Source organism: Pristiophorus japonicus, chromosome 2 (assembly GCF_044704955.1).
Source record: "Pristiophorus japonicus isolate sPriJap1 chromosome 2, sPriJap1.hap1, whole genome shotgun sequence".
Taxonomy (NCBI): domain Eukaryota; kingdom Metazoa; phylum Chordata; class Chondrichthyes; family Pristiophoridae; genus Pristiophorus; species Pristiophorus japonicus.
This window is the reverse complement of record NC_091978.1, coordinates 33,773,834-33,797,858: the sequence shown is the minus strand read 5'-3', so window position 1 is coordinate 33,797,858 and position 24,025 is coordinate 33,773,834. Positions and strand designations below refer to the sequence as shown.

Sequence of the window (24,025 nt, the reverse complement as noted above, 5' to 3'; positions counted from 1 at the left end):
TCCTCCAGCCCCATAACCTCCACTGAGATATTTGCACTCCTCTAATTCTGCCCTCCTGAGCATCCCTGATTGTAATCACTCAACCATTGGTGGCCGTGCCTTCTGTTGCCTAGGCCCCAAGCTCTTGAATTTCGTAACTATACCTCTCGGCCTCTCTACCTCCTTCAAGACGCTCCTTAAAACCTACCTCTTTGACCAAGCTTTTGGTCACCAGCCCTAATTTCTACTATGCAGCTCGGTGTCAAATTGTTTTGTCTCATAATACTCCTGTGAAGCACCTTGGGACGTTTCAGTACATTAAAGACGCTAAATACATGTTGTTGTTGTTATATTAATGCCCAAATTAAAAAAAGGAAACTGCCCCATTGAGTCAAGTTAGCACAATGAATCCCGAGTCACTAATACCATAAACTGCGCACATCAAAGCTCATAAAGACTGGATTATTGGCTTTTGGAGTTAGATAAGGCAATTCCTGTTTTACAACATGCATGTACACATGCAAATTAATTCATAATTAGCAGAAATCATGAATAGACTACTCACTCCATCATCGCGTTTAGAATACTGGAACCTTATGAAAGGTACAATTTACATTTTTCTCTCTCAAGGCGTGAATTATAAACGTTACAGGGCCTCTTCCCATTACCCTGTTATCTATTTACAGAGAGCAATGAATTAACGGTGGGATTTGGTGTGGACTTTGTTTGATGCTCCAATTATTCCAACACTCTCCTGGCCGGCAGCCCATGTTCCACCCTCCGTACACCTGAGCTCCTCCAAAGCGCGACTCCCCATATTCGAACTCGCGGCAAGTCCCATTCATCCATTCCCCCCTGTGCTGACCTACATGGGCTCCCAGTCCAGCAACGTCTCAACTTTACAATTCTCATCCTTGTGCTAAAACCCCTTCATTGCCTCATCCCTCCTCATCTCTGTAACCTCCTCCAGATCAACAACCCTCCGAGAGCTCTGTGTTCCTCCAATTCTGGCCTCTTGCGCATCCCTAATTTTAATCACCCCACCATTGGTGACTTGCCTTCAACTGCCGAGACCCTAAGCTCTGGAATTCTCTGCCTAAACTTCTGTGCCTCTCCACCTCTCTTTCATTTTTTAAGATGCACCTTAAAACCTACCTCTTTGACCAACCTTTTGGTCAACTGTCCTAATATCTCCTGTGGCTCAGTGGGTAGCACTCTTGCCTCTGAGTCAGAAGTTTGTGGGTTCATAATCCCACTCCAGGGACTTGAACACATAAATCTAAGCTGACACTCCAGTGCTGCACTGTCGGAGGTGCTGGCTTTCAGATGAGATGTTAAACCGAGGCCCCGTCTACTCTCTCAGGTAGATGTTAAAGATCCCATGGCACTATTTTGAAGAAGAGCAAGGGGAGTTATCTGCGGTGCCCTGGCCAATATTTATCCCTCAATCAACATAACCAAAAACAGTTAATCCGGATATTATTCTATTGCTGTTTGTGGGAGCATGCTGTGCGCAAATTGGCTGCCGCGTTTCCCACGTTACAACAGTGACTACATTCCAAAAGTACTTCATTGGCTGTAAAGCACTTTGAGATGTCCAGTGGTCGTGAAAGGCGCTATATAAATTCAGTCTTTCTTCTTTATGTGGCTCGTGTCAATGTTGTCTGATAACGCCCATGTGGAGCACCCTGTGACTGTATAAATGCTATTTGTTGCAGTCGGAGCTGTTGCTGTAAAGAAGACGTTATTTTGCTCGGGTGTTAGATCCTGGACTCGAAGCCATCCCTTACCTGATTAAGTAACAGCAGAACAGTAAGCTGAGGATGAAGACGAAGATTGCTGTCCCAAAAACCACGATGTAGATATTGAGTGGAAGGTTCTGGAACCCTATGTTTGGCATCCTGAAGCTGTACTGCTGGTAATCAGTGCTCATGGATAGCCTACAAAAGGGGGAGGAGAGAGAAAGAGGCGCTGGTTAATATTTGCGGCGTGTCCCTCTGTCATTTCAATGATTGACAATAGACAGAAAATTAAACCGTTGTCCCCCAATACATTGCACACAGTGTACAAAGTACAGGTTGCTACAGAGCTCTGGAATTAATTGAGTCGCTGTGCCTGCAGTGTACTATTCTCGTCACGAGTTCGTTTATACTTGTACAAAATATTGCACAACCTTCAGGCTCTAGTACAAGACGATAACTGTCCCTGACATGTGATGCCCTCAGTCCTAATCCATTGTGCTCGGTATGGCTTGGACCATCATTTACAGTACCATCATTTACAGTGCACAAGAACATAAGAAGTAGGAGCAGGAGTCGGCCATTTGACCTCCCGAGTCTGCTCCGTCATTCAATAAGGTCATGGCTGATCTCATCTTGGCCTTAACTCCACTTCCCCGCCCGCTCCCCATAACCCTTGACTCCCTTATCATTCAAAACTCTGCCTAACTCCATCTTAAATATATTCAATGACCCAGCCTCCAAAGCTCTCTGGGGCAGAGAATTCCAAAGATTCACGACCTGAGAGAAGAAATTCCTCCACATTTCCATTTTAAATGGGCGACCCGTTATTCTGAAACTATGCCCCCGAGTTCTAGATTACCCCACGATGGGAAACATCCTCTCTGCATCTACCCTGTCAAGCCCCCCTCAGAATCTTATACGTTTCAATAAGATCACCTCTCATTCTTCTAAACTTCAATGAGTATAGGCTCAACCTATCTTCATAAGACAAGCCCTTCATCTCAGAAATCAATCTTGTGAACGTTTTCTGAACTGCCTCCAATGCAAGTATATCCTTCCTTAAATATGGAGACCAAAACTGTGCGCAGTACTCCAGGTGTGGTCTCTCCAATGCTCTGTACAGTTGTAGCAGGACTTCCCTACTTTTATACTCCAACCCCCTTGCAATAAAGGTCAACATTACATTTGCCTTCCTGATTATTTGCTGTACATGTGCAGCACATAAAATCCGGAACCCTTAGGACCGAGGCAGTTCTGGATTCTGGGTTTTTCCAGATTTTCAATTTGCATTCTGGCGTCACGAATCCAGAAACACCCGAGCCCAGGTTTGGGTGTTTCTGGATTTCGGAATGTCGGAAAGGGGAGGGGGAGGGGGGGGCGGGATTCCTGCCGAGAAGCTGTTCGGGCCATCCGGCCTCGCCAAGGAGGATGTCGTTGGGCCTGCCCAGCCAAGGCGGTGTTCGAGCGGGCCCCGTCAAGGAGGTCGTCGGGCCGGCGGCGAGGAGGTCCCGAGGTAAGGGTAGCGGCGCTGAAGCGAGCGGGGCCAAGTGAGGCCCGAGGTCGGGCAGTGGCAGGGCCATGAGGTCGGCAGGGTCATCGGGTCCGGGTTCCAGAACATTTTACGGATTCCAGACGACCCTGCCACCGATCGTCCCAGAGTCCGGAACATTCCGGATTCCGGAACTCCAGATTCTCAATGCTGCACCTGTACCTGCGTGCTAACTTTTTATGCTTCATGCATAAGGACCCCCAGATCCCTCTGTACCGCAGCATTTTGTAATCTCTCCCGATTTAAATAATAATTAGCTTTTTTATTTTTCCTACCAAAGTGGATAACCTCACATTTTCCTACATTATACTCCATCTACCAAATCTTTGCCCATTCACTTAGTCTGTACCGGTTTTACCATCCATAATCTAGTGCCACATTTACAGTATTACCGTTACTGCTAACATAGTATTACCAACTCTAGATACCGATGTCCACTGTCTGGCACCAGATTTACACCAGTACCTAATGTTGCTACCTCTAGCTACACACCCTCGGTCCATTGCTGCATTTACACTTGTACTTGCGTTCTGTACCCACCCATTGCCGAATATCACATTTGCCCCCAATGTCTCACTGATGCGGTTTGTCCTGGGCATGCAACAGTCTAGTACCATCTTTACAGTTGTGCCCAGCCAGGCTCAACCTAGTACTCCCTCCCCATAGTACTAATGCAAAGAGACACATTGCTTAACCCTCAAGGGTTGTTGCACAGTCACTTCTGCTAGCAAGGACTGTGTAACATAAAAGGACTGTGTAACATAACAGGAACTTCCCGAGGAAGGTATTGCAAGGTTGAACTTGAATCCTACTGGTGTCATTACACAACACATTGCAACATTCTCCATTTTACTTCTTTCTCCCTATTTATTTTCATTTTTATACTTTCCGACGTTCCCTCTTGTTTTCCCCACTGGTGAGGAGTACACCTCGTTTTGTATGTAGTGACTAAAGCAGCAACCATGCCCATTGAGCATCCATTAAACCACAATAAATAATCCAGTGTCCATCTGGTCTATAATCCAGTGCCCATCGACCCTTGGTCTATAATCCAGTGCCATCGAGTCCTGATCTATAATCCAGTGCCCATCGACCCTGGTCTATAATCCAGTGCCCATCGACCCCTGGTCGTACAATCCAGTGTCTATCGACCCTAGTCTATAATCCAGTGCCCATCGACCCCTGGTCTTACAATCCAGTGCCCATTGACCGCGGTCTATAATCCAATGCCCATCGACCCCCGGTCTATAATCCAGTGCCTATCGACCCCGGTCTATAATCCAGTGTCCATCGACCCCTGGTCTTACAATCCAGTGCCCATCGACCCTGGTCTATAATCCAGTGCCCATCGACCCCTGGTCTTACAATCCAGTGCACATCGACCCCTGATCTTACAATCCAGTGTCCATCGATCCCGGTCTATAATCCAGTGCCCATCGACCCCTGGTCTTACAATCCAGTGCCCATCGACCCTGGTCTATAATCCAGTACCCATCGACCCCTGGTCATACAATCTAGTGTCTATCGACCCTAGTCTATAATCCAGTGCTCATCGACCCCTGGTCTTACAATCCAGTGCCCATCGACCCTGGTCTATAATCCAGTGGCTATCAATCCCTGGTCTATAATCCAGTGCCCATCGGCCCCTGGTCTTACAATCCAGTGCCCATCGTCCCCAGTCTATAATCCAGTGCCCATCGACCCCTGGTCTAGAATCCAGTGCCCATCGACCCCGGTCTGTAATCCAGTGCCCAGCAACTCCTGGTCTAGAATCCAGTGCCCATCGACCCCGGTCTATAATCCAGTGCCCATCAACCCCTGGTCTTACAATCCAATGCCCATCGACCCTGGTCTATAATCCAGTGCCCATCGACCCCTGGTCTTACAATCCAGTGCCCATCGATCCCGGTTTATAATCCAGTGCCCATCGAACCCGGTCTATAATCCAGTGCCCATCGACCCCTGGTCTATAATCCAGTGCCCATTGACCCCTGGTCTTACAATCCAGTGCTCATCGAACCCGGTCTGTAATCCAGTGCCCATCGACCCCTGGTTTATAATCCAGTGCCCATCAACCCCGGTCTATAATCCAGTGCCCATCGAACCCGGTCTATAATCCAGTGCCCATCGACCCCTGGTTTATAATCCAGTGCCCATTGACCCCGGTCTATAATCCAGTGCCCATCGACACCTGGTCTATAATCCAGTGCCCATCGACCCAGGTCTATAATCCAGTGCCCATTGACCCCTGGTCTATAATCCAGTGCCCATCGACCCCGGTATATCATCCAGTGCCCATCGACCCCTGGTCTATAATCCAGTGCCCATTGACCCCTGTCTATAATCCAGTGCCCATCGACCCTGGTCTATAATCCAGTGCCCATTGACCCCTGGTCTATAATCCAGTGCCCATCGACCCCGGTCTATCATCCAGTGCCCATCGACCCCTGGTCTATAATGCAGTGCCCATCGAACCTTGGTCTATAATCCATTGTCCATTTGGTCTAATCCAGTGTCCATCAACCCTTGGTCTATAATCCATTTCCCTTCGAATCCTGGTCTATAATCCAGTGCCCATCGAGTCCTGGTCCATAATCCAGTGCCCACCGAGTCCTGGTCTAAAATCCAGTGCCCATCGACCCTGGTCTATAATCCAGTGCCAATCGACCCCTGGTCTATAATCCAGTGCCCATCGAGTCCTGGTCTATAATCCAGTGCCCATCGACCCTGGTCTATAATCCAGTGTCCGCCGACCCCTGGTCTATAATCCAGTGTCCATCGACCCCGGTCTGTAATCCAGTGCCCAGCGACTCCTGGTCTAGAATCCAGTGCCCATCAACCCCAGTCTATAATCCAGTGCCCATTAACCCCTGGTCTTACACTCCAGTGCCCATCGACCCTGGTCTATAATCCAGTGCCCATCGACCCCTGGTCTTACAATCCAGTGCCCATCGACCCTGGTCTATAATCCAGTACCCATTGACCCCTGGTCGTACAATCCAGTGTCTATCGACCCTAGTCTATAATCCAGTGCCCATTGACCCCTGGTCTTACAATCCAGTGCTCATCGAACCCGGTCTATAATCCAGTGCCCATCGACCCCTGGTTTATAATCCAGTGCCCATCGACCCCAGTCTATAATCCAGTGCCCATCGAACCCGGTCTATAATCCAGTGCCCATCGACCCCTGGTTTATAATCCAGTGCCCATCGACCCCGGTCTATAATCCAGTGCCCATCGACACCTGGTCTATAATCCAGTGCCCATCGACCCAGGTCTATCATCCAGTGCCCATTGACCCCTGGTCTATAATCCAGTGCCCATCGACCCCGGTCTATAATCCAGTGCCCATTGACCCCTGGTCTATAATGCAGTGCCCATCGACCCCGGTCTATAATCCAGTGCCCATTGACCCCTGGTCTATAATCCAGAGTCCATCAATCCCCGGTTTATAATCCAGCGTCCCATGAATTAATTACAAAACTCCAGCGGCCGGTTTATTTTTCTTCATGCCGTTGTTGCCACTGAAAGCCAGTGGGAGGCTGGAGACCCAGGAGTGATGAAGGGAAGCTGGCAATCCGACACCAACCTGTTCAGAGGTAAGTGGAGACCTGATAGCGATTCACGAGACCCACTAAAATTCGATCTTCGACAACGCTGATTTCTAGCCTTTACCGTGGAGAATGGTGTTGACAATCGTGCATCTATGTGCCTTTGGCAGCACTCCTATCTACATAAAAGTACGCTTATAAAAACCACGATTACCCCCCTGCCCCATTTATTGCCAAAATTACCGGGGTTATTCTGCGGAATATACACAAAGGAGATCATTTTAAATGACCAATTTTCAGTTATGCTCCCCCCGTTTTCACCAATGCCTTTTGTTTGGTCATTTAACAGAGACCTCTCGCCTCTCACAGCCCTGTAGACTTGTCAAATATGGTGCTCACTTCAGCCGGTCAATCCCCTTTCAAAGCCGGAGAGATGAGGTGGGGCGTCTGGTCCTCGAACGGGCAATGAATGGACGGCTAGCCCAGCAATCCTAGGTCCACCCGCACGGAATACATACACCTCCTTGTCACAACCAGGGTCACCATAGCTGTTGCTGCAGCCGCTGCACCTCAGCACGCTGGGCCGATCCACACTACTTCACAACCAGCTGTGCAGCGTGCTCGCCGACAATCTCATTGTCCGGAGCACGACCTGGTGTCTGCAAAGATCTGCTTCAGCTCACTGCAACTCCGGCATGCAAACAGGAAAGTTACTTTCGTGAGGCAAATCTGTGTGTTATATTTATCTCTGGCTCCGCCCCCTATTCGGCCACAAAGTTAACCACCAAGGGTGAACGACAGTGTCATTTAACGCTTTGAGTTCCATTTTCCCACTTCAGAAGAACGAGCGCTGTATTTTCACTCCTCCCACGAGTAGGGTTCCCAGCTATGGTCGGAGGTGTTCCAGGCGGTTTCATAGAAACATAGAAAATAGACGCGGGAGTAGGCCATTCGGCCCTTTGAGCCTGCACCACCATTCAATATGATCATGGCTGATCTAGCAACTTCAGTACCCCTTTTCTGCTTTCTCTCCATACCCCTTGATCCCTTTAGCCTTAAGGGCCACATCTAACTCCCTTTTGAATATATCTAATGAACTGGCCTCAACAACTTTCTGCAGGTTCACAATTCTCTGAGGGAAGAAGTTTCTCCTCATCTCGGTCCGAAATGGCTTACCCCTTATCCTTAGACTGTGACCCCTGGTTCTGGACTTCCCCAACATCGGGAACATTCATCCTGGATCTAACCTGTCTAACCCCGTCAGAATTTTACATGTTTCTATGAGATCCCCTCTCAGTCTTCGAAATTCCAGTGAATATAAGCCTTGACGATCCAGTCTTTCTTCATATGTCAGTCCTGCCATCCCGGGAATCAGTCTGGTGAACCTTTGCTGCATTCCCTCAAAAGCAAGAATGTCCTCTCATCATATGTCCTCTCACCATCAACCACCCCACCCAGTCGAACTGCCTTTCCCTCTGCCTCCCCTGCCCCCCACCACCAATATTTTTTATAATTATTAAACTAAAATGGTCAAAGAAAATTTAAAAAAACATCTGTTTAAGGTCCCAATGGTTTTCCTCCCGGTTTTGCTCGCGGCAGCAGCCAGGAGATTAATCTTTCATTCCTTAGAGAGTCCGGGACAATCCAACCGTCTCCCAGAGACCGACTGTACGCTAAACTCGGCAAGCTGCACTGTGGGCTGGGGCAAATCACGTGGAGTCAGGCTAAGAGCACAGCTAGGCTGCTTTCAGGAACAGTCATCACTCGTGATCATGGAGTCTAAGGAGACTGCCGGCTCGCAACACCGGCTAGAACCTGTCTTATCTGGGCCACACCCTGATTACAGAGCAATCACGGATGGACCCACAGTTTGGGCAAGCCACGTGTCAGGGTTGTCTGCCTGGTAAGTTTTCACAATTGAAAACAACGTTCAGCAAAATGTCATGTGCTCGGTGCATGGACAGGGTGGTCCAGCTGCACAGCGTCACTGCCTCATATGAAATCGCTGAGAATTTCCATGGACAGGTTTTCAGACAATATCTGACACCGAATCACTTGTTGAGGGATAAATAACGGCCAGGGCACCGGGGAGAGCTCCACTGCAGCTTCTTCGAATCGCGTTGTGAGATCTTTTACATCAACTCAAGTGGGCAGAGGGGGCCTCGGTTTAATGTCTCATCCAAAAGACAGCACATTTAAGGGCGAATCGGATAGTGTGGGGGGTGAGCAATTGAGAGGTATTGCACTGGAGTGTCAGCCTAGATTATGTGCTCAAGTCTCTGGAGTGGAACATTCTGACTCTCGCGAAATCAGCACCTTTAGTCCCACGTTCATGCAGCACATCTCCTAATGGCTCAATGGGGGAGCCACTGCACCGTGTGGAATTGTGCCCGACAGAGTAAAGGGCTGAAAGTGCATTGTGCAATATTAGTGATGAATGGGTTAACTTTAAACTGGTTAATGCCTTTGTTAAAATAACAGACCGAGACAATCATTAATGTATTATCACGTCCATAACTAATATAGCACAGCGCAATTTCAACCCCAACCCCTGTGCTGACCCAAGAGTGAATCATGTGCGACTCACTTTATAATCAGACGATAATAAAACACCTAAACACTTAGAAAAGAAACATAGCAAAGTAGAGGGCTAGAAAAGTTAATCGGACCAGTCCCAAACACCAATCGCTCATGCCCTCAACATCGCTCTTATTCTCTGTTAACTGTTTCCATATTAACTGTTTGTCTGGGCTATATATTCCACACATGTTCACCAAGCCCTGCTTAGAGTAGATAAATGTGAACAGCTGGACAGGGTATTGGTGAGACCACACCTGGAATACTGCGTGCAGTTTTGGTTTCCATATTTACGAAAGGATATACTTTCTGAGGAGGCAGTTCAGAGAAGGTTCACTCGGTTGATCCCGGGGATGAGGGGTTGACTTGGTTGAGTAGGTTGGGCCTCTACTCATTGGAACTCAGAAGAATGAGAGGTGATCTTATCGAAACGTATAAGATTATGAGGGGGCTTGACAGGGTGGATGCAGAGAGGATGTTTCCACTGGTGGGGGAGACTAGAACTAGAGGGCATGATCTTAGAATAAGGGGCCGCCCATTTAAAACTGAGATGAGGAGAAATTTCTTCTCTCAGAGGGTTATGAATCTAGAATTCGCTGCCTCAGAGAGCTGTGGAAGCTGGGACATTGAATAAATTTAAGACAGAAATAGATAGTTTCTTAAACGATAAGGGGATAAGGGGTTATGGAGAGTGGGCAGGGAAGTGGAGCTGAGTCCATGATCAGATTAGCCATGATCTTATTAAATGGCGGAGCAGACTCGAGGGGCCTTATGGCCTACTCCTGCTCCTATTTCTTATGTTCTTATGAACTATGTGCCATATCTCTTGTTAAAGCTTTAAGCCTACATCCCCCAGTTATAGATTATATGGCATTCTTGAACATATTATTAGGGTTCAATTTAGCTATTATGTTAAGTACCTTGGATAATTGCTCCCCTAGGCCTGTTCTTCTCCAGAGAAAACAACTCCAGGTTCTTGCATAGAATAGAATTTACAGCCCAGAAGCAGGCCATTCTGCTCAACTGGTCCATGCCCCACTCGAGCCTCTTCCCACCCTACTTCACCCAAACCTATCAGAATACCCTTCTATTCCTTTCTTCCTCATGTACTTAGCTAACTTCTCCTTAAGTCCATCTGGGCCCCGAACTCACGCCTCTCCTGGGCCCCGATCACATTGCTCTACAATCTCTCGCCACTCCTTCGCCCGATCTCGCCGCTACTCTGCCACTCCTGCTGTACCTGCCCATGCTCCAATCAGCGACCTTAATTTTAGTGACCAGGTCATTGATATATACCATAAAAAACAAGGGACCCAGCACTGAGCCCTGCGGAATCCCGCTGGATACAGCCTTCCAGTCACAAAAACACCCATCAACCATTATCCGTTGCTTCCTGCCTTTGAGCCAATTTGGATCCAACTTGTCACTTTGCCCTGGATTCCATGGGCTTTTACTTGCGTGACCAGTGGGACTTATCAAAAGCTTTGTTAAAATCCACATACACGACATCATATGCACTGTCCTCATCGACCCTCCTAGTTACCTCCTCGAAAAATTTAATCAAGTTAATCAGACACAACCTTCCCTTAAGAGGCGAGAGTCCAGGGGCAGCACGGGCCAGCCCACACTGCGATATGTGTACGCACTAGAGCCGTGTGGCAGAGCAGGTCTCCAGTCGTCTTTGTCAATCCTTGCCACTGGACCAAGACCTAGCTCTGTCTAGCCCGTGTGGTGGCTGGTGTGCAACGGCCACCACAAGTAAAAAAAAAAACCACGCACAGGGCATCTTCCACCCTTCAGGATGTATTTCGGAAGCTGGAATATTAGGTCCTTCATTGAAGCACCTGTGAACTTATCCCTTTTTGGTGTGGAAGCAAGTCATCCTCGCTTCGAGGCCTAAGAAGAAGAAATTCATCTATGCTAGTCACCTCTAAATAGTAGCGAGTTCCGCATTCTAACAAATTTCTGGGTAATGAAGTTGCTCCTGAATTCTCTATTGGATTTATTGGTGTCTATCTTATATTTATGACCCCAGGTTTTGGACTACTCTACAAATGGAAACATCTTCTCTACGTCTTCCTTATCAAACCCCTGCATAATTAAAAGACCTCTATTGGGGTCACCCCTCAGTCTTTTTTCGAGAGAAAAGAGCCCCAGTCTGTTGTATTTCCTGATAGTTATAACCTCTCAGTTCTGGTATCAGCCTTGTAAATCTTTTTTTTACAGTGCCTCTATGTCCTTTCTGCAATTTGGAGACTAGAACTCATGTTTCTGAAGCCACAGATCGATATTCGGATATTTCTTACATTGCACTGTTTCCACGTAGCACAACAGGGCTCCTACGCTAAAATATGACCTTGAACAAACTGCTGAAGAAAACGAGGAGATTAACAAGCTGTAGTCACCCCCAAAAATCTGAATGATTGAAAGCGATAGATGGTGTGGAAGTGAATTACAAGGTGTTGCACAATTGCAGCTGCTCTTTACAACACAATTATTCATTTGCCAATGAGCATTAAGCGGAAAAAGCAGTAGCTCCCCTTCCCCAATCTAATAACCAAGGTAAGGAAAATAAAACAAGAAGGTTTAATGGAACATTCCGGCACCGGGTAAAGCCTTTCAGTTATTATTCACCTATCGTGCAAATGATGGCTTTATTTTGCCAACGGCTACCGACTGCTTCCATAACTGTGCCCATCTCAGAAATATTCTGTTTTGTAGAAAATTAGAATATTGCACTCTCTCGCTGGCAATCAGGCGGTGTCAGAGGTAACCGGTTAGAATGGTCATGGTCAGTTAAACGCTTAAAAAAAAATTAACAAACCTGGTTTATTAGCCACTTTGCTTTCATAGGTTAGGATTTTACTTCAACCCTTCACCATTTGTAGTGCAGAGTATTTCTTCGAATTTACAGTACAGAAACAGCCATTTGGCCAAACTAGTCTAGGCTGGTGTTTATGCTCCACACGAGTCTCCTCCCACCCTACTTCGTCTAGCCCTATACACATCACTATTACCAAGTACTAAGCTGACCTCCATTGGCTCCCGGTTAAGCAACGCCTTGATTTTAAAATTCTCATTCTTGTTTTCAAATCCCTCCAAGGCCTCACCCCTCCCTATCTCTGTAATCTCCTCCAGCCCCACAACCCCCCACCACCCCCCCCCGCCCCCCCCCCCCCGAGATGTCTGCGCTTCTCTAATTCTGGCCTCTTGAGCATCCCTGATTATAATCGCTCAACCATTGGTGGCCATGCCTTCCGTTGCCTAGGCCCCAAGCTCTGGAATTCCCTCCCTAAACCTCTCTGCCTCTCTTTCCTCCTTAAGACGCTCCTGAAAAACCTACCTCTTTGACAAAGCTTTTGGTCACCTGTGTTAATTTCTCCTTATGTGGCTCAGTTGTGCTTAATGACACTCCTGTGAAGCACCTTGGAACATTTTACTACGTTAAAGGTGCTATATAAATACAAGTTGTTGTTGTGTTTGTTACTGTCCTACCCGGATGCCTACTTCAGTCAACATTCGAGTCATGAACACAAATCCCCTTGGAAAAAGCTGCCAGGAAACTCGAAGGCTCATTACTCTCAGCTCCGAGGCAATAACTTTTTTCCTCCCTCATCTTCCAGGTTGAATAGCAGCATGTCGCAGCAGACAGGACATAGAAATGCAGCAATAGGTAATCCAACAGAATAGCCGACACAGAAATGGTGAGCGGAAAGCCAATGCGAAAATTAATAAGCATCTACTCCTTTTTTTTAATACATGAGAGTTATTACTTCGCTCCTGCTCAAATCAGGCCCGCAACATTTTGAGTTAATTTAATCCCTTGCAGAAAGGTCGTTACTTCTCATGCTGTTAGTTCCTGCTAGTTGCTAAGCAACCTCAGGAACCAAGCTTACAGTATATCCTGTCAAGAAAATGTCATTTGATGCCTTTTTTTTAAAGTACCATTGAAATACATGATGGCAGAGGCCCAGGGCAGTATTTAAGTGGAGGGTAAGTTGGAGATATTTTGTGGGTGGTCTAAGCTCAGTCGGTTCCCACAGTTCACTGGGCCTTTGGTTGCGTGATACAGGCCTCACATGGCCTCACATGGCCTGGGGCTGGTCCAGAAACAAGTGAAAACAGGGCTAACTGTCCCCTTTGCATCAGTCACGAAGCCACGGTGTCCTTTAATTCCCTGGATCTAATTAAAATCTTCTGACAGGAATGTGAAGATTATTTTTTTACTGAGGAAAGGTTAACTCTGTTTGGCTTCGAGCAAGTACCTGTACCACGTACTACAACGGCTATGTGAGTTTTCACAGTCAATGTTGACAGGGCTCTGATTACCTCATCAAAGCTCCTTTTAAACAAGTTACTAATTCCGTGTCTGCTTAAGAATTGCCAAGTTCAAGAGGGTGAGGCAGGACTGCGGCTTTAAATTTGCTAGATTTCCCATGGATTTTCATAATCAGAAAAGCAAATGAAATAACCTTGACACCTAATGCCTGCATTGGCCCCCAGTCTACCTCGATTTTAAAATTCTCACCCTTGTTTTGAAATCCCTCCATGGCTTCGCCCCTCCCAATCTCTGCAACCTCCTCCAGCCCTACAACTCTCCAAGATTTTCTGAGCTCCTCCAGTTCTGGTCTCTTGCGCATCCCTAATTTTCTTCACTCCACCATTGGCGGACGTGCCTTCGAGATGCCAAGGCCCCAAGCTCTGGAATTCCCTCCCTAAACCTCTCCGCCTCTCTCTCCTCCTTTATGATGCTCCTTAAAACCTATCTCTTCGACCAAGCTTTTGGCCAAATTCTGCCTGATAATGCTTCTGTGAAGTGCGTTGGGGCATTTAACTTCATAAAAGTTGCTATTTAAATTCAAGTTGTTGTTGTTATTATTAAAGGCACAGAAGTAGATGGAAGAAGACTTCTATTTAATATGTATATTAAAAAAATGGATTTTTAGCTCCAACTAAGGGAATTTACCAAAAGCAATAGCCTGCCTTTTCCTGTTCAGGTGCTAATGCGCAGGCTGTGTACTTAGAAACATAGAAAATAGCTGCAGGAGTAGGCCATTTGGCCCTTCGAGCCTGCACCACCATTCAATATGATCATGGCTGATCATGCAACTTCAGTACCCCATTCCTGCTTTCTCTCCATAACCCTTGATCCCTTTAACCGTAAGGGTCACATCTAACTCCCTTTTGAATATATCTAACGAACTGGCCTCAACAACTTTCTGTGGTAGAGAATTCCACAGGTTCACAATTCTCTGGGTGAAGAAGTTTCTCCTCATCTCGGTCCTAAATGGCTTACCCCTTATCCTTAGACTGTGACCCCTGGTTCTGGACTTCCCCAACATCGGGAACATTCTTCCTGCATCTAACCTGTCTAAGCCCGCCAGAATTTTATATTTTTCTATGAGATCGCCTCTCATTCTTCTAAATTCCAGTGAATATTCCTCATACTTCTAACACTTTTGCCCGATTTTAACCTCCTGGGCTCTCTGAGAATGGGTCATGCGGGGGAGTGGTGGGGGGGGGTTGAAATTTCAGCAGCATGGCACTCACTGGAGGTATGCTGCATGCCTGCTCCATGCCATTTTAACAGGCATTCTTGATGCACCATGCGAGGTCACTGAGATTCAAGAGTCTGGCCAGGTGTGGTGCACGTTCCTTTGCTGATCTTGTACATTAATGCCAAATCACCGTGTTTTAAAAATTAAGACAGGCGCTGTTTAACTCTCAACCGCCTGTGAGAGAAACTATTTATTTATTCTGCACACTGCCCTCTCCTCAGTATTCGGTTGGTTTATACGTGGAATCAAAGAGTTTTACAGCACGGAAGGAGGCCATTCGGCCCATCATGCCTGTGCCGGCTCTTTGAAAGAGCTTTCCAATTAGTCCCACTCCCCTGCTCTTTCCTCATAGCCCCGCAAATTTTAAGTATATATCTAATTTCCCTTTTGAAAGCTACTATTGAATCTGCTTCCACCACCCTTTCAGGCAGTGCACTCCAGATCACAATTTGCTGCGTTAAAAAATCTCTCCTCCTCTCCCCCTGACTTTTTTTGGCTATTATTTTAAATCTGGTCTCTGGTTACCAACCCTCGTGCCAGTGGAGACAGTTTCTCCCTATCTGCTCTTTCAAAGCCCCTCATAATTTCGAACACATCTACTGAATCTCCCCTTAACCGTCTTTGCTCTGAGGAGGACAGTCCAGCTTCTCTAATCTCGCCATATAACTGAAGCCCTCGTCTCTGGTACCATTCGTGCAGATCTCCTCTGAACCCTCTCCAAGGATCGGACATCCTTCCGAAAGTGTGGTGCCCAGAATCGGACACAAAAACTGCCTGTAAACATATTCCTTTTTCTTTTGGAATAGTTTTAACTTTCTGCCAATCCCGCACACAGCGAGCTTGCTCAGGGCAGCTCCCCCCTTCTTCCCTTCCTTTCCTTCCGCGCTCTTTCCCGGTCACCACTCCGATCGCTGCCGGGGGGGCCCTTTCAGTCTGGAGCTGAACAGAGCGAAAAAGATTATTTCTTGCTAGACCGTGGCAGGATGCCCAGCCGAATGACTCAGGGCACGTCCAGCTGCAACATCAACAAGTTGCCAGTTGGCTCTCTCTGTCTCTCTCTCTCTCTCTCTCTCTCCGGCCCACACACTCTCTGCGCAGATGGAACGGCTCAAAAGAGGGAAGAGTTAATAAACAAACAACAAAGTCCCTGGGAAGACGGAATTTAAAAAAAACGAGGTCTCCAGTGCAGAAATGTGCAGCGTGCCCGAGATGCCCGATTGGTGTGTGGCCAGTGAAAAAGGTTCCTTTGCTTCAAAAAGCGGTGGGTCGCACTCACCTTCACTCACAATCGGTCCGGACCAAGGGGATCGCCCAATGGCTTATTCAGATCGTTACAAAAAACACGGGCTGTCCTTCTAAAACCTCTCTCGCACCTCCGGACAGGATACAAGAAGAAGCTTGCCTGGTACCGAACTACGGCAAAGACAGTGACTTTGACGGGGTGCTGCGCAGAGTTAATCGGAATGAATCATGCATTCTGCGTCGGCTTTCTGAAAGAGCTGTCCAATTCGTCGCACTCCCTTGCTCTTTCCTCAAAGCCTGACAAAGTTTTCCTTATTCAAGTATTTATTCAATTCCCTTTTGAAAGTTACTTCTGAATCTGCTACCACCGCCCTTTCAGGCAGTGCATTCCAGACTTGCTATACAAAAAATTGTTTCCTCATTTCGCCTCTGGTTCTTCTGACAATCAGCTTAAATCTGTTTCCTTTGGTTACCAACTCTTCTGCCCCTGAAAACAGTTTCTCCTTATTTACACTTATTTAACAAGAGGCGTGCTTATGGTTCTTGGAGGCCAATCATCACAGCCACAGGGCATCGCTGCAGGAGTTCCTCAAGGTAGTGTCCTAGGCCCAACCATCTTTAACTGCTTCATAAATGACCTTCTCTCCATCGCATGGTCAGAAGTGGCGATGTTCACTGACAATTGCACAATTTTCAGTTCCATTCACAACTCCTCAGATAATGAATCAAAATCATGAGGGGCCTGGACAGAGTAGATAGAGAGAAACTATTCCCATTGGCAGAGGGGTGGAGAACCAGAGGACACAGATTTAAGGTGATTGGCAAAAGAACCAAAGACAACACAAGGGAAAACTTTTTTTTACGCAGCGAATGTTTAGGGTCTAGAATGCACTGCCTGAAAGGGTGGTGGAGACAGATTCAATCGTGGCTTTCAAAAGGGAGTTGGATAAGTACCTGAAGGGAAAAAAAATTTGCCGGGCTACAGGGAAAGGGCGAGGGAGTGGGACTAGCTGAAATGCTCTTGCAGAGAGCTGGCACGGGTTTGATGGGCCGAATGGCTTTCTTCCGTGCTGTAACCATGCTGTGGTTCTATGCTTCCATCTATGTGTGCAGCTCCAATAACAATCAAAAAGCTCGAAAACCGTCCAGAACAAAGCAGCCCGCTTGATTGGCACCCTTCCCACCACCTTAAACATTCACTCCCTCCACCACCGGTGCACCGTGGCTACAGTGTGTACCATCTACAAGATGGACTGTTCAGCCACATAAGGACTCATTTTAAGAGTGGAAGCAAGTCTTCCTTGATTCCGAGGGACTGCCTATGATGATGATGCACTGCAGCAACTCGCCAAGACATCTTCGACAGCATTTCCCAAACCCACGACCTCTACTGCCTAGAAGAACAAGGGCAGCAGGCGCATGAGAACACCCTCACCTCCAAGTTCCCCTCCAATTTACACATCATCCTGACTTTGAAATATATCGCTGTTTCTTCATTGTCACTGGTTCAAAATCCTGGAACTCCCTCCCCAACAGCACTGTGGGAGTACCTTCACCACACAGATTGCAGCGGTTCAAGGCGGCGGCTCACCACCACCTTCTCAAGGGCAATTAGGGATGGGCAATAAATGCTGGCCTTGCCAGCGATGCCCACATCCTAAGAACGAATCAAATATCAAATCCCTTCAAGATTTTGAGCACCTCTATCAACTCTTGAAAAAGTTAAAATTATGAGGGCAGGTTGTATAAACTTGGCTTGTATTCGCTTGAATTTAAATTATTGAGGGATGATCTGATCGAGATGTATAAAATGATTAAGGAGTGCTACAGGGTAGATACAGAAAAATTATTTCCTCTAGTGGGGGGGAGGGGGGATCGAGAACAAGGGGGCCAGCAGCTTAAAATCAGAGCTCAGTTATTTAGGTTTAAAACCAAAAGCAATTATTTTACACAAAGGGTAGTGGGACTATGGAACTCCTTCCCCCAAAAGGCTGTGGACGCTGAGGCTCTATTGACTTTTTCCAGATGGAGATCGATAGATCGATAGCATCATGGAGCAAGGCAAGTAAATGAGGTCGAGGTACAGATCAGCCATGATTTAAATGATTGGCGGAGTAGTTCCCAGGGGCTGAATGGCCTACTCCTGTTTCTAAAATGGACAATCACTCTCTCACCTTTAGCCTCTAACCTCCGTCTTGCCCCTGTCTCTTATTTCTCTCTCTCTCTCTCTCTCTCTCCACCTCTTTTTTTTCCTCCAGCCTGAATAGAGCAGTTTTTTTAATGCTGCTCTGCATCATCATCGGCAGTCTCTCGGAATCGAGGAAGACTTCCTTCCACTGTAAAAGTGAGTTCTCAGGTGACTGTACAGTCCAATACGGGAATTACAGTCTCTGTCACAGGTGGGACACACAGTGATTGAAGGAAAGGGTGGGTGGGACAGGTTTGCCGCACGCTCCTTCCGTTATCTGCGCTTGTTTTCTGCATGGTCTCGGTGACGAGACTCGAGATGCTCTTCCTCCGCTTAGGGCGGTCTTGGGCCAGGGATGTTGCACTTTATCAAGGAGGCTTTGAGGGTGTCCTTGAAACATTTCCTCTGCCCACCTGGGGCACGTTTGCCATGTAGGAGTTCCAAGTAGAGCGCTTGCTTTGGGAGTCTCGCGTCGGGCATGCGGACGATGTGGCCCGCCCAACGGAGCTGGTTGAGTGTCCTCGACTCCATCCCGCAGCATGCTACCCGCCACCATCTCAGCAAAACCCCAGCTCTGCACGAGGTAGAAAAGGCCATCCATCAGCTCATGAACAACAAGGCATCAGGAGCAGATGGAATCCCCGCCAAGGCTCAAAAGTATGGCGGAGAGGCACTATTGGCACGAATGCATGATCTCATCTCTCTTATCTGGAAGGAGAGCATGCCGGAAGATCTCAAAGATGCCGTAATCGTGATCATCTTCAAAAAAGGGGACAAGTCCGACTGTGGCAACTACAGAGGAATCTCCTTGTTGTCGGCCACAGGGAAAGTCATCGCAAGAATCCTCCTCAACCGTGGCTGAAGAGCTCCTCCCAGATTCGCAGTGCGGATTCCGTCCACTATGGGGTATAACGGACATGACTCGAGGCCCTTTCTGATCGCTGACACTCACATCATAGAATCATAGAATGGTTACAGCACAGAAGAAGGCCACTCGGCCCATTGAGCCTGTGCCGGCTCTCTGCAAGAGCACTTCAGCTAGTCCCACTCCCCGGCCCTTTCCCTGTAGCCCTGCAAGTTTTTTTCCTTCAGATACTTATCCAGCTCCCTTTTGAAAGTAGTGAATGAGCCTGCCTTCACCACCCTTTCAGGCAGTGCATTCCAGATCCTAACCACTCGCTGTGTAAAAAAGTTTTTTCTCATGTCGTCTTTGTTTTTTTTTGCCAATCAACTTAAATCTGTGTCCTCTGGTTCTCGACCTTTTGCCAATGGGAACACTTCCTCTCAATCTACTCTGTCCAGACCCCTCATGATCTTGAACATCTCTATCAAATCTCCTCTCAACCTTCTCTGGTTAAAGGAGAACAACCCCAGCTTCTCCAGACTAACCACATAACTGAAGTCCCTCATCCCTGGAGTCATTCTCGTAAATGTTTTCTGCACCCTCTCGAAGGCCTTCACATCCTTCCTAAAGTGCAGTGCCCAGAATTGGACACAATGCTCCAGTTGTGGCCGAAACAGTGTTTTATACAGGATCTTCATAACTTCCTTGCTTTTGTACTCTATGCCTCTATTTATGAAGCCCAGGATTCTGTTTGCTTTTTTAACCACTTTCTCAACCTGCCCTACCATCTTCAATGATTTGTGCTCATATACCCCAGGTCTCTCTATTCATGTGCCCACTTTAGAATTGTACCTTTTAATTTATAAAGGCATAAGGACATAAAAGTCAGGAGCAGGGATAGGCCATTCGGCCCCTCGAGCCTCCTCCGCCATTCAATGAGGTTATGGCTGATCTTCTACCTCAACTCCACTTTCCTGCATGATCTCCATATTGCTTGATTCCCTTATAATCCAAATATTTTATATACCCTATATTATATTTCCTCTCTTCATTCTTTCTACCAAAATATATAACTTCACGCTTTTCTGTGCTAAATTTCATCTGACATGTGTTCGCCCATTCCACCAGCCTGTCTATGTTCTCTTGACGTCTATCGCTATCCTCCTCATTGTTCACTATACTTCCAAGTTTTGTGTCATTCGCAAATTTTGAAATTGTGCCCTGTATACCCACAACCAAGTCATTAACATATAACAAGAAAAGCAGTGATCCTAGTACCGACCCCTGGGGAACACCACTCCTCCAGTCTGAGAAACAGCCATTCACCTCTACTCTCTGTGTCCTGTCGCTTAGTTAATTTCATATCAGCAGCACCAAAGTGAGCTTGGCAGATTCACCAAAGCTGGTGAGCATTTTGAAAGAACCTGCGTTCATGCAGAGCTTTTCAGGATGCCCCAGAGCACTTTGCAACTAATAGATTGGATCTGAATTTGCTGAAAACCTACAGCATAGCAACGATACATCTACAGCATACGCCACCATTAGGGTGCGGAAATTCCAGGAAATTATGGTACATGAGACTTATGGCATTGTGTGCAACATGCCATAACTTTAATCATTATTATTAGATAATTATTATCAATAACATAATCCATGCCGGGATTCTTGCTGAATAGGTCAAACAGCTAATTATCATAGCTCCGCCCCCCCCTTCCCCCCATTAAAGAGATCAGGTTTGCATTAGGTCCACCGTGAGCCCCTGGGAGCTCAGAATCAGTGAAGCAAGTTGCAAGAGGGGAACATTTTTACCAACTTGTTCCAAGAACTTCATTGAAATCGTAAACCTCAACTGAGTAATAAAATATCTGTTTTGACTGTCAGGCGTGCACTGATTTCCACCCGTCTGATTTATATTAATATTTATTGCGTTGTTACGCTAAGCATGTATTGCCACCAGTAATGAAATATGGCTTGGGATCGCACACAGTTCGGGAGTCAAGCTTAGGCACACGGGTCCCTCCTTAATGCCAATTTATACTCTTTCACTATAAACACATCAATTAAATTAAACCCGGCGCGGACATTCTGTCCGTACACAGTGCGACCCACTCCCCGCGTTATCAGATTGAACCCATTATAGAATCATAGAAATTTATAGCACGGAAGGAGGCCATTTCGGCCCATCGTGTCCGTGCCAGCCAACAAGAGGCTATCCAGCCTAATCCCACTTTCCAGCTCTAGGTCTGTAGTCCTGTAGGTTACGGCACTTTAAGTGCACATCCAAGTACTTTTTAAATGTGGTGAGGGTTTCTGCCTCTACCACCCTTTCAGGCCCCCACCATCCTCTGGGTGAAGAAATTTTCCCTCAAATCCCCTCTAAACCTCCTACCTATTACTTTAAATTTATGCTACATGGTTATTGACCCCTCTGCTAATGGAAACAGGTCCTTTCTATCCACTCTATCCAGGCCCCTCATAATTTTATACACCTCAATAAGGTCTCCCCTCAACCTCCTCTGTTCCAAGGAAAACAAACCCAGCCTATCCAATCTTTCCTCATAGCTAAGATTCTCCACTCCCAGCAACATCCTAGTAAATCTCCTCTGAACCCTCTCCAGTGCAATCACGTCCTTCCTATAATACGGCAATCAGAACTACACGCAGTACTCCAGCTGTGGCCTAACCAGTGTTTTATACAGTTCAAGCATAACCCCCCTGCTCTTATATTCTATGCCTCAGCTAATAAAGGCAAGCATTCCGTATGCCTTCTTAACCACCTTATCTACCTGGCCTGCTACTTTCAGGGATCTGTAGACATGAACTCCAAGGTCCCTTTGATCCTCTACACTTCTCAGTGTCTGACCATTTAATGTGTGGTTCCCTTGCCTTGTTAGCCCTCCCCAAATGCATCACCTCACATTTCTCTGGATTAAATTCCATTTGTCACTTCTCTGCCCAGCTGACCAGTTGATTGATATCTTCCTGCAGTCCGCAGCTTTCTTCTTCATTATCAACCACACAGCCGATTTTCGTATCATCTGCAAACTTCTTAATCATATCCCTTACATTCAAGTCTAGATCATTGATGTATACAGGTGTAGCACCTAAAATCTGGAACCCTCGGGACCAAGGCCGTTCCGGATTTCGGGCTTTCGATTTGCTTTCTGACGTCACGAATCCAGAAACCCTCGATCCCAGGTTCGGGTATTTCTGGATTTTGGAACGTCAGAAAGGGGCTGGGGGAGGGTCCCCACCGAGGTGCTGTTCGGGCCATCAGGCCCCACCGAGGAGGTTGTCGGGCGGGCCAGCGAGGAGGCCCAGAGGTAAGGGCAGCGGCGGCAAGGCGAGGCCCGAGGTCGGCAGGGTCCGGATTCCGGATCATTTTACGGATTCCGGATGACCCTGCCATCGATTGTCCCGGAGTCCGGAACATTCCCGATTCCGGAACTCCAGATTCTCAACGCTGCACCTGTACAACAAAAAGCAAGGGAGCCAGTACTGAGCCCTGCGGAACCCCACTGGAAACATCCTTCCAGTCACAAAAACATCCATCAACCATTACCCTTTGCTGACGGTACTTTGGGCAGGAGTTTTGTGGAAAAGTTCTGGAAAGACCGCCCGGTGGCAAAAAAGCGACTTTCGGCCTGAATGTTGGTGGCAGCCTGCGGGAGCTCCCAATCTCAGCGGCAAATGCAATCCCTGCCAAAGTACTGCCGAGGATTGAGTTGGGCCCAGGGAGGGGGGGGGGGGGGCGGGGGGAACACATAAATTTAACATTTTCAAACAAGACCACTGGGAAATCTTCAGGGGACCCCATCCACATGAAACGTTGGAAAAAAATAAAGAAAAGTTTACCAACCTTTTTTTGTAGGTCTTCATACTTACCGTTCGACCTGCCTCCATGCGGTGGTCCTTTCCCCTGCCACCCGGAACAAACTGGCAGCTCGGTGGGCGGGAGGACACTTACAGGCGTTGCGCGCCAGCGGGCAGTCCCCAGCGCTCTTCCTTCCCCGCCGGTGGGAGGCCTCCACCAAACTCGCTCGGAGGAGAGACCGCCCAGAAAACTCGGCGGCAGCGGGCGTTAAGTCCACCAAGTGCGGGGCCTAAGGGTGGTAGAAATTTGGAACTGTCTTCTGCAAATGGCAATTGATGCTAGATCAATTGTTAATTTTAAATCTGAGATTGATAGCTTTTTGTTAACCAAAGATATTAAGAGATATGGTTCAAAGGCGGGTATATAGAGTTAGGTCATAGATCAGCCATTATCTCATTGAATGGTGGAACAGGCTCGAGGGGCTCAATGCCAACTCCTGTTCCTTTGTTCCTTCATATCACTGACTCCCAATTTTGGAGGAGGGTTCAGAAGATAATTCTTCTCAACACACCACCTGCCCTCACCTAAAAAAACCACAAACATATTTTTCTAAGACTATCACAGTCATTAATAAGCCTTTAATCAGCCTTGTTTCAGTCATGGCTCAGTTGGTGGCACTCTCAGCTTTGAGTCAGAAGATTGTGGGCACAAAATCTAGACTGACACTCCAATGCAGTACTGAGGGAGTGCTGCACTGTTGGAAGTGCCATCTTTCAGATAGGACGTTAAACCGAGACACTATTTTGGAAGAACAGCAGGGGAGTTATCCCCGTTGTCCTGGCAAATGTTTATCTAAAAACAGATTATCTGGTCATTACTTCACTGCTGTTTGTGGGAGCTTGCTGTGCGCAAATTGGTTGCAGCATATCCTACATTACAACAGTGACTACATTCATTGACTGTAAATCGTTTTGCGACATC

The 24,025-nt window shown here is 47.2% G+C and overlaps 1 protein-coding gene across 5 annotated transcripts in view; it reads right to left on the bottom strand.

Moving 5' to 3' along the window:
* rnf24 (ring finger protein 24) overlaps positions 1 to 24,025 on the bottom strand; it is a 173,515-nt gene that overhangs the window by 89,352 nt on the left and 60,138 nt on the right. For 3 of the 5 annotated variants that reach the window (XM_070866823.1, XM_070866827.1, XM_070866826.1), the window contains exon 2: positions 1,770 to 1,919. In XM_070866823.1, the coding sequence (XP_070722924.1) occupies positions 1,770 to 1,912 (143 nt within the window). In that variant the 5' untranslated portion in view covers positions 1,913 to 1,919. Of the gene's footprint in view, positions 1 to 1,769; positions 1,920 to 16,232; positions 16,570 to 23,115; positions 23,174 to 24,025 lie in introns of those variants that run through there. The other 2 variants (XM_070866825.1, XM_070866824.1) reach the window with 2 other exon arrangements.